The sequence below is a fragment of the Myotis davidii genome, unplaced genomic scaffold (genome assembly GCF_000327345.1).
Source record: "Myotis davidii unplaced genomic scaffold, ASM32734v1 scaffold390, whole genome shotgun sequence".
Classification (NCBI taxonomy): Eukaryota; Metazoa; Chordata; class Mammalia; order Chiroptera; family Vespertilionidae; genus Myotis; species Myotis davidii.
In genome coordinates this window covers 2,269,097-2,279,975 of record NW_006282748.1, presented here as the reverse complement: position 1 = coordinate 2,279,975, position 10,879 = coordinate 2,269,097, and the positions used below count along the sequence as shown (strand labels likewise).

The following is a 10,879-nucleotide window of genomic DNA, read 5'->3' as shown; positions in this document are numbered from 1 at the left end:
CCACACCCCTCTATTGTTTTCTGTCTTTATGTCTTATCTGTTTATTTATCTATGTATTAAAAACTGCGAGTTCATACCAGGACTTGCTGGAACTACTTTGGTTGCTCATTTGAATTCTTACAAAGTGATTCTGAAACCACTAAAATTATAAATACTATATAAGGCAAAATAAATTAATGGAGATTAATTATTTCTTATTTTTAACTGGTCTGGGATTGTAGGCAGATACATTTTTAGTAACTGTAGAAAAACAGGTATAGAATATAAGAAATTTCAGGCCTTTTTGAATTGAAGCCTCATTATTTTCAGGTAATTCTGGTTAGTATTTTTTTGTGTACAGTTTGGAAGTCAAAAGTAACTATGTCTTTTTTTCTTTTTGCCTATCTGTTACAGGAAACGAGATTATGAAGGCTATTTATGCTCCCTGCTGCTTCCTACAGAATCCAGAGGCTCTGCTTTTGCACTGAGAGCCTTCAATGTGGAACTGGCTCAGGCTGGTATTAAAATTCCTTTAAAATTATTTGCAAAAATGGTGATATAACGTGTTTAATGCTGAACAATAAAGAAATATAAGTGAAATAAGTCAGACAAAGAAAGTCAAATACCGTATGGTCTCATATATGGAATCTAAAGCAAGACAAAAGAAAACAAAGCCCCAAACTCATAGATACAGAGACCAGGTTGATGGTTGCCAGCGACAGGGCTGGGATATGGGTGAAATGGGTGGTCAGAAGGTACAAGCTTTGTTATAAATGAGTAAGTCCTGGGGATGTAATGTACAGCGTGATGACTATAGCTAGTAATACTGTATTGTATGTTGAAAGTTACTAAGAGTAGACCTTAAATGTTCTAATCACAAGAAAAAGAAGGTTTATAACTGTGTACTGATGGATGTTAACTACACTTATTGTGGTGATTACTTCACAATATATACATATATCAAATCACCTGAAACTAATGTGCTGTTACATATCAATTATATCTCAGTTTTTAAATATTTACCCCCTAGATTTAGCATGCATTGGTGCTTCTTGCCTGAATCTCACAAGGCCATTCTTAATTAGTAGTGAGTGAAGGAGACTGTAAAATAATTACTTAGTGAATGAATGAGTTTATTTAAAATGTCCATACAGTAATACTTTTTGTGGTGTACAGTTCTGTAGGTTTTGAAAAATGCATAGTCATGTACTCACCACCGTAGTCACGAGAAAACAATTCCAGCAACCAAAAAATTCCCTTTATAGTCAACCTCACCCCTCACCCATACTATTTTACAGATCCTTCTGCTTCCAGGTTATTTTGAAGTACGTTTCAGATAAACTTTTCTATCTGTCAACATTTCAGTATGTATCTCTAAAAGATAACTCACTTAGAAATAACCATAATGCCATCATCATACATTAAAAACTTAATAGTAACTTCTTAATATCATTAAACATCTGGTGTTCAGATTTTCCAATTTCTCTCTTCAAATCAGGATTCAATAAGGTTTACATGTAAAGACTGCTTGATCTAGTTCTTAAATTTCTTTTAAACTAAACTCCTCCTCCTCTTTGTTTTTTCTTGCAGTTGTTTTCTAGAATCTCTTCTATTTTTGAAAATATGTTTGAATAAGCACCAAGTAATTTGTAGCTTTTACTTAGAAAACTCATAATGACAACAGTTTAACTTTAAGGAAAAATTAAAACAAATGCATATAGTTTTTGGCTGAATTATGTGATTATGCAGTCATAAATACTGATTGTTTAGGCTGTCAACAGTGCATTTATTAAAGTTTTAAAACCCTATTTATAGATTAAGGATTCAGTTTCTGAGAAAACAATTGGACTGATGCGAATGCAGTTTTGGAAGCAAACTGTGGATGACATATACAGTGACAACCCACCACATCAGCCTGTGGCCGTTGAACTGTGGAAGGTAAAAAAAAAAAAAATTGTAAGAGTTTTATTTGAGCATATTTTTGATGCATACAGTTTGGATAATAGTGATGGGCAGTCTGTCCTAAAAAGATTGTTAGGCTCATGTAATGTTCTGATATATGTTAGTTTGGAGAGAAGAATTTAAAATTATACACGAGTAATTTGCACAGATTTTTGATGTATTTCTTTATTAAAGGAAAAAAGAGGGATCTGGTCACTTTTGTTATCAGTTATTTTCCACATATTTGGTTGCAGAATTTAAACCCTACACATTTGAAGCAATGGCAGGTAAATTTTCTTTTCTACCTCTGAAGGGAGACGTGCTCTCAATATTGTCTAGAGTAGACACAAATATAAAACTGCCTTTCTGGTTTGATAGAATTGCCTATTTGTGGATGAATTTTAGGTATTAGAGAATGGAAACCGAAGGGCTAGAGTATTATTTGTATAGATAGATGTATATAATAGTTTTACATTAAAGCAGCTGTATGGAACCCTCATTCACACACAGGTTTGCAGTTTAGAAATATGCTAAATTAAGAACAGAGGAAGGGAATTAGGTGCTTTTGTCGCTGATCTGTGTCCCCATTGTAATATGATGAGTGCCGAAAGAGAGTTTCTGTGCCAGCAGCCACTCACAGACCTGACAGCGGTACACCTCTTCTCAGGTCTGTGCGCCAGCAGAGGCAGACCCCGTTTCTGGGCCCCAGCTTGACTTCACAGAGCCCCAGTAAGGATGGAAAGCCAGGCCCCTCCAGCAGGGACTGAGAAGAAAAAGTGGATGGGAAGCTGTGAGTATTAGATTAGTTGTTGACCTCTATTCATCCCACTTCAGTAACTTCAACCTAGGTGACTCAGTTTAGAGAAAAGTATCTCTAAAATCCAGAAACTTTCTGTTTATTATTATTATTATTATTATTATTTAAATACATATTTATTGATTTCAGAGAGGAAGGGAGAGGGAGGGAGACATAGAAACATCAATGATGAGAGAGAATCATTGATTGGCTGCCCCCTGCACACCCCCTACTGGGGATCGAGCCAGCAACTCGGGCATGAGCCCTTGACCAGAATCTACAGGCAAACCGGCTGGTGCTGTTTATTATTTTATGCACAAACCTCACTGCAGTAGAGGTTTATACTAAGACGTGCATTGAAAGTTCTGGCCTTAGTCAGGAAGTATCATGAAGAGTCAAAATTCCTTTAACACAAATTTATCCTGCTTTGGCTTTTCTTAAACAGAAGAAATATCTGAATTACAGAATGTTTAAATGTGTGCCAATTTGTCCAATTTTATAATAACAGCTTAAATTTTAATGATTAATGTTGGCCAGCTCTTTTTTTAAAATATATTTTATTGGTTTTTTTACAGAGAGGAAGGGAGAGGGATAGAGAGTCAGAAACTTCAATGAGAGAGAAACATCGATCAGCTGCCCCCTGCACACCTCCCACTGGGGATGTGCCCGCAACCTAGGTACATGCCCTTGACCGGAATCGAACCCGGACCCCCCCGGTCCGCAGGCCGACGCTTCATCCACTGAGCCAAACCAGCCTGGTCTGGCCAGCTCTTTTATATGACCAGTGCTGAAGGTTAATACGAATATTTGGAAGCAGCAGGTAGTGTTCAGAGCATTTGCCCTCCTTGTCTGTTCTTTATCCTCCTCATTGTGCAGGAGCATATGCTTATATTACCACTGTCCAGAAAAACCTCCCATTGGTTCTTCGAAGAGTCTCAGGCCCCTTAAGAGATAAGTAGAGAAATAGTGACTGTTGTCTGAGGGCACGTTCCTGCTGCACTCTTTCATTGGTGCTTTTAGAGTACAAAGTAGTTGAATATCTAATTTCTCAGACATTTCATACGGGTTTCTCCATTTCTCTGTAGTTTGAATTTATGTTTATAGCCAAGGTCTTTATTCTGTTCGACTTCTGTTTTCAAAGTTTTAATGCTTTATTCAGCTGGTTTTCAGCTTCCTGCAAATAATTTGTTGTTTACCTTGATCTCGGATTCCCCTCAGAATGAGATAGAAGAACTCTATTTTGTGGTCAAGGAAGTGCAGCCAGTATAACTTCATCCTTGAGAAATTAGGAGTATGACTTCTCAGTGGTTAAATATTTAGTACTTTTATGTTCCAGGAATGTGTTTGATGGTATGGTTACAAAGATCAGACATACCCTGCCCCACTCAGACACGTACCAAATAAAACAAGAGCAGGACTCTGTAAGGACTGAGAAACTCCGCTGGTTCCTGGGCTTGTGGAGGGGGGCTAGTGGGAGTCCTGCTATCTAACAACAGCAGTGCTGAGGGCACTTGGGAGCCAACTTTGTGCAGCCCTGTTAGCTGCTTTTAGGTTTCTGCCAGCAAAGTGAGCTCTGGTCTCCACACTTTCACCCTTGTCACATATGTGTATTGATGAGCATGCTAGCTAGCCTTGACATTTAGTTGTCAATGACATCTTAGAGTCTTAGTTGAAGTAGGGGATATTCCTAAGACTTTATGTTTTACTACTATTACTATAGTGAAAATATATCTTACTTAGTGTTGATTTGACAAGAAAACAATGTTTTTAAAACTTATCAAACTTTCAGAAAAGTTTCCAAATAAAAAACACTATAAGAACACCTCTATAGCCTTTACCCAGATTTACCTATTGTTAACATTTAAAACGTTTTATCCCACTTGTTAATCGTTGGTACTGCTCACTCACCTGGGTGCATGAGCTTGTTCTCTCTCTCTGTTTTTTTTCTGAATCATTTTTTAGTGTAAGTTATATACATCGTGGCCCTTTATCCTTAAATGCTTTAGTGAGTATTTCCTAAGAATAGGGACATTCTATTATATAACCAAAACAGTTACGACTTGTAAATTTAACTTTGATATAACACTTTTGATCTAATTTTCCATTTATATTCCAGTTTTGTCAGTTGACCCAATAATGTCCACTGTAGTGTTTTTTCCCTCCAGTATAGGATTCAGTCTAAGGTCAGGTAATATTTGTCTTATCTCTTAAGCCTATTTTAATCTGTAACATTTTCACAGCCTTCCTTTCTTTTCTATGACATTACCTTTTCAAAGAGGATAGCCCCTCCAATTTTAATAGAACATTACTCATTTTGGATTCATCTGATGTTTTCTCAGGTTGTGCATTCTTGGCCATAATACTGCATAGACGATGTCTTCTTCGGGTGTCATATCTGAAGGCATATTTTGTACATCTGCACCTTGTTGGCATTGTTAATGTTCATCATCCAGTCAGGATGTTGCCCGCTTTTCCCACTATATAATTATAATTCTCCTGGCAACTATAAGACAATGCAAATATTCTATTCCTCATTAATTTCCCCTGAAACATAGCATTCATTGGTGGTTCTGGTCTGATTCAGCCTTTACTATTATGATTGCAAAATGCTCATTTTCCAATTCTAATACTCTGAGCACATTTACCAGTTGGTAGTAACCAATTTTTTATCTCTAACTCTCCTATATTTATTTATTTGTCTATTAATTATTGTTATAAACTCATGAAATTCTATTTTTTTCCAGTATTTATAGTTCATTACTAAACTTAATTATTTTGCTGTTCAAATAGTCCCAGATTTGGACAGTGGGAAGCCCTTTCAAACTGCCTCCCGTAATTTTTTTTGAGCATTTTCTATTTTCTGGAACAATAAGATACTCTAGGGATCATATTAACTCTCCTGTGCCCAACTCTGGAAATTGCTCATTTCTTTGGATCCCTGTTTCTTTGGAAGAAATGCTTTTAGAGACTGAGCTGTGGGCACAAGGTGTGGTCTTTTCTACTAGAGTGTTTTTACTTGTAAAGTAATACTGTGCCTTGCAGATGATTCCCTTTGGAGTTTTAGTTACTCTTTTCCTTTTGGATAAGTGGTTGTTTTTATTCATTAGAATCTTTATCCTATGGAAAGAAGTTTGCATGTAATAAGCAAGCATAGACATCAGGATGCATCAATAACAGAAGCTTGGGTATTTAATTCTTGTGTTTGTTTGAAAGTGGAATCATTAAACTACTAATAGTATAATGAAAAGTACAGACCATTGGAAAAGTTTTAGATATACAGTGGGGCCTTGACTTAACAGTTTAATTCGTTCCGTGACGGAGCTCAAATTACTCGTATGTCAAATCACTGTGACGTTCGCTGCGCCAACTAGCGGTGGGGTATCTGAAGCTGGCTCGTAACCCGAATTTTTTTGAGCTTGTAACTCAAAGCAAAAAATCGGCCAAGAGACAACTCGTATCTCAAAAAAACTCGGTAGTCGGGACATTTGTAAGTCAAGGCCCCACTGTATTATCTTTACTTGGAAATATTTTCTAGGGACATTTTCTTTTTTCCTGGTATTGCTTTAACACAGCTGTTTATTTGGTGGTGAGTTATTACAAATGTTCCCTTTCCTAGTTTTGTATTTGGTTTGTTTATTTTTATTCAGGTCTGCAGAAGTCATTTCTAGTGCTTTCTAAAAATTTATAATACTCTTCTTTTTTTTAGGCTGTCAAAAGACATAACCTGACTAAAAGATGGCTTATGAAAATCATTGATGAAAGAGTAAGTTGAAATTGCTCAAGTCTTACATTTTTCTTCCTTTTTAATCTTTAAACTAATTTTTCATCAAAATTTGAGTAGTCAACCCAGTTCTTGGATCTCTGTCCAAAGAGTAGAGGAAATAAGGAAAGTTTGATGGTTCTAGTGAATAGAATCCTATGCTAAGTTCTTAGAACCGAGTTCTATTATAGTTCCCACAAATTGCTCAATGACCTGGGCTAACTTGTGCAATCTTTCTGATACATTGTTGGCTCAATGTCCTTATTGGCCTGATGTTTATAATGCACTGTTGCCATGGAAATGCAAGTTTACTTAACTTTATGTGGATATAATCTATGAATAACCAAAACTATAGTAATCCTATATAATGAAAGGATAATATGCAAATAGACCAAACAGCAAAACAACTGAACAGCCAATCAAAGCAAAATATGCTAATGATCTGCTAAGGATGCTCAACTGCTCACTATGACATGAACTGACCACCAAGTGGCAGACAACTGGTTGACCAGTTGCTATGACGTGCACTGACCATCAGGAGGCAGACAGTCAACTGGTCGACCAGTTGCTATGATATGCACTGACCACTAGGTGGCAGATGCTCCAACTGGTAGGTTAGCTTACTGCTGGGGTCCAGCTGATTGGGACTAAGCAAGATGGGCCAGACATGCCCTGGAGCCCTCCCGCTACCCCTCCCCGGCCCATTCATGCACTAGTAGGGCCCCTTAGCCTGGCCTGCACCCTCTTGCAATCTGAGACCCCTCAGGGAGTGTTGGAGAGCCGGTTTCAGCCCAATTTGCAGGCCACTCTCCTTGGGAGGGCGCCAGATGCAGGGCTCATGGCTGGCGAGTGCTGTGAGCCTCTCCCTATCGGGACTGATTGGGCACAAGCCTGTGGCAGGCACAGTGGGACTGGGATAAGTGGGAGCGGCAAGTAGGAGCTGCAGGCGGCGTTGGATTGTGGGCTTCGGCCCGATCCCTACAGGCCACCCAGAGGGACCCCACCTGTGCACGAATTAGTGCACCAGGCCTCTAGTAATAATATTAGCCAAAATGAGATGGTGGCTTCAATATTAAGAAAAATTGCTCAGTTGCCCTATAGAGTTAAGTAGCACTAAGAAAATCATTTTTTCAGATGTCCTGGTTTTATGACATTAAGAAAAGTGGAAAACTTAAGGCAGAGATTGCTTTCCTGTTTAATGGAATAATAACACTTAGCATTTGTAGGGAGAAATATTTAAAAGTAAAGGACTGTGCTCAATCTCCCCTCATAGATTCAATGCAGTGCCTATAAAAATTCCAGCTGCCTTTTTTACAGAAATTGACAAGCTGATCCTAAAATTCTTATGCAAATGCAAGGGACCCAGAATCACCAAAACAATGTTGAAAAAGGAGAACAAAGTTCGAGGACTCATATTTCTTGATTTCGAAACTTAACTACAAAGTTACAGGAATCAAACTGTGGTATTGATATAGAATAGACATACAGATCAGTAGAAGAGAATTGAGAGTCCAACAATTAACCCATATATTTATAGTCAGTTGATTTTTGACAAGAGTGTGAAGATAATTCAGTGGGAAAAATATTTGTTTCAACAAATGTTGTTGGGAAAACTGGATAGCCACATGCAAAAGAATGAATTTGGACTCCTACCTCACATCGTATACAAAAACTTACTCAAAATGGATCAAAAACCTAAATGTAAGACAATTGTAAAACTCTTAGGAGAAAACATAGGCATAAGTTTTTGTGACTTTAGGATGGGCAGTGATTTCTTAGATATGATAACAAAAGCACAAGAAATAAAATACATACCTGGTAATTGGACTTTATCAAAATTAAAAAATTTAAGGAAGTTAAAAGACAGTTCATAGAATGGGAAAAAGTATTTGCCAGTTATATATTTGATAAGAAACTAGTATCTAGAATACGTAAAGAATTCTTAGAGCTAAACACTAAAAAAGACATAATCCAATTTAAAAATAGGCAAAGGATCTGAGTAAACATTCTTTAAGAAGATATACCAATGACCAATAAGCACCTGAAGATATGTTCAGTATGTGTTCATTAGGGAAACGTAAATAAAAAACACAGTGAGATACTGCTTCATATGTAGATTATAATAAAAGATATTGGTGAGAATGTGGAGAAATTGGAATCCTTCGTACATTCCTCATGGAATGTAAAATGGTATAGCTTCTTTGGAAAAACAGTTTTTCAAAAATTAAACAGAGCTTACTATAGACCCAGCATTTTACTCCTAGGTTATATACCAAGAGAAATGAAAATATATGTCCACACAAAACTTGTATACAATGTTTATAGCAGCATAGTCCAAAAACGGGAACAACTCATAGTCTATCAATGAATGAATAAACAAAATATGGTATATCCATACAATGGAATATTGTTTATAATTTCTTCAATTAAAAAGAATGAAGTACTGATAGAAGCTTAGACTTGTATGAACCTTAGTAACCTGCTAATTAAAAGAAGCCGGATACAAAAAGCCACATATTGTATTATTGTGTTTTTATAAAATGTCCAGAACAGACAAATCCATGGGAACAGCAGGTAGATTTGTGGCATGTCAGGAGATGAGGGGAAGGGAAATAGGAAGTGACTGCTTCCTGGAGATGGATTTATTTTTGGTGATGAAAACATTCCGGGATTCACCGTAGCTGGTTTGGCTCAGTGGATAGAACCTCGGCCCACAGACTGAAGGGTCCCAGGTTCGATTCTAGTCAAGAGCACGTACCTTGGTTGCAGGCTCAATCCCCAGCCCTGGTTGGGGCCTGTGCAGGGGACAACCAGTCGATGTGTCTCTCTCTGTCTTTCTCTAAAAATCAGTGGGAAAATATCCTCAGGTGAGGATTACAGAAAAAAAAAACACAACAAAAAACAAATTCCAGAATTAGGTAGTGGTGATAGTTGCGTAACTTGGTGAATATACTAAAAAACCACTGACCTAATATATTTTGAAAAGATAAATTTTATGGTACATGAGTTATGTCATTTTTTTAAAATATAAAAGATTTGGACATATTTCTTTTCCCCTGGAATCATTGCTGGTGTCAATTTTTTCTGATTAAAAAGAAGAGGAAGGGTGTATCACCTTGAAAACAGAGTCTTTGTTAATGTATTATTATAAAAGTGGCTAGCTTTTACTAGGATTTACATTTTTTTGTTTCTTGAATAGAGTTGTGCTCAGTTCATAAATCCTGTTACTTTATTGACCACTAAAGGCCCAGTGCACAAAATTTGTGCAAGAGTAGGCCTTCCTTCCCCCAGCTGCTGGCACCGGGTCCCTCTGGTACCCGAGACCCGGGCTTCCTTCACAGAGGGAGGCCCCACCCACCCACCACAGCCCGATGGTCAGTGGCCTGGGCCTCCCTCTATGGGGTGATCATGGGGTGATGGCCGAGCCCCTGACCAATTGCATCTCACCTGCCTTGGCTGGCCTGGCACCAGTGGATGTCATAGTGTGGTCGTCCAGAAGGTTGTTCGGTCTAATTAACATATTACACTCTTATTATTATAGAAGATTTATTTTGGGGGTGGAGAGACTGGGTGAAGAGTCTCCTTTCTTTTTCTTTCTTTTTTTTTTTTTTTTTACATTTGTCTAAACTATGCATGCAGAAGAGATGAAATGGTTACTCCAACTCAATTGACAGTGGTCCAATGTTATTTTATCCTGTGCATATAACTGCTCATATCATTGTAAAGACTATAGCAGCAAATAAATGGGAAGTCCTTTCTTTTCCTAGGCACCTTTTCCTTATTGAGAGCATGGGCTAGACAGTCAAAATGTGTGGTTTGAATCCCATCTCCACCATTTATTAGCTACTAGAGGCCCGTGCACTGGGGAGGGTTCCTCAGCCTGGCCTGCACCCTCTCACAGTCCGGGACCCCTCGGGGGATGTCCACCTGCCAGCTTAGGCCCGCTCCGTGCTCATGGCTGGCGAGCGCAGTGGCAGAGGCAGGAGCCTCTCTCGCCTCCGCGGCAACACTAAGGAACAGTGAGCCTGGCCACTGGCTGAGTGGTGCTCCCCTTGTGGGAGTGTGCTGACCACCAGGGGGCAGCTCCTGTGTTGAGCATCTGCCCCCTGCTGGTCAGTGTGCATCAGAGCGACCGGTCATTCCACCATGTTGTTGATTTGCGTATTAGGGTTTTATTATATAGAATGTGACCTTAGGAATATTACTTAATGTGTCCATGACTCAGTTTCTTCATCTGCAAAATGGGAAAAGTATTATTTTGTTATCTTTGGGGGGATGCTAAGATTAAAAAGATAATGTCTAGTGCTGAAGTAAGAGCTCAGTAAAGTCAGTTTTTCATGATAACTTGGGCTTTCGAAGGAATTAAAAATTAAGCCAACCTATGTTCATGGTGATTTGTGCAT

At 38.2% G+C, this 10,879-nt stretch overlaps 1 protein-coding gene across 2 annotated transcripts in view; it reads left to right on the top strand.

The window, feature by feature from the left end:
* The first annotated feature begins 407 nt into the window (after positions 1 to 407).
* Positions 408 to 10,879, top strand: part of NDUFAF6 (NADH:ubiquinone oxidoreductase complex assembly factor 6) — a 21,183-nt gene continuing 10,711 nt past the window's right edge. For both annotated transcript variants that reach the window (XR_001513132.1, XM_006753191.2), the window contains exons 1-3: positions 408 to 497; positions 1,795 to 1,917; positions 6,423 to 6,479. Coding sequence is in view for 1 of the 2 variants with exons in the window: in XM_006753191.2 (XP_006753254.1) it covers positions 477 to 497; positions 1,795 to 1,917; positions 6,423 to 6,479 (201 nt within the window). In the remaining variant the exon portion in view is untranslated. The remainder of the gene's footprint in view (positions 498 to 1,794; positions 1,918 to 6,422; positions 6,480 to 10,879) is intronic.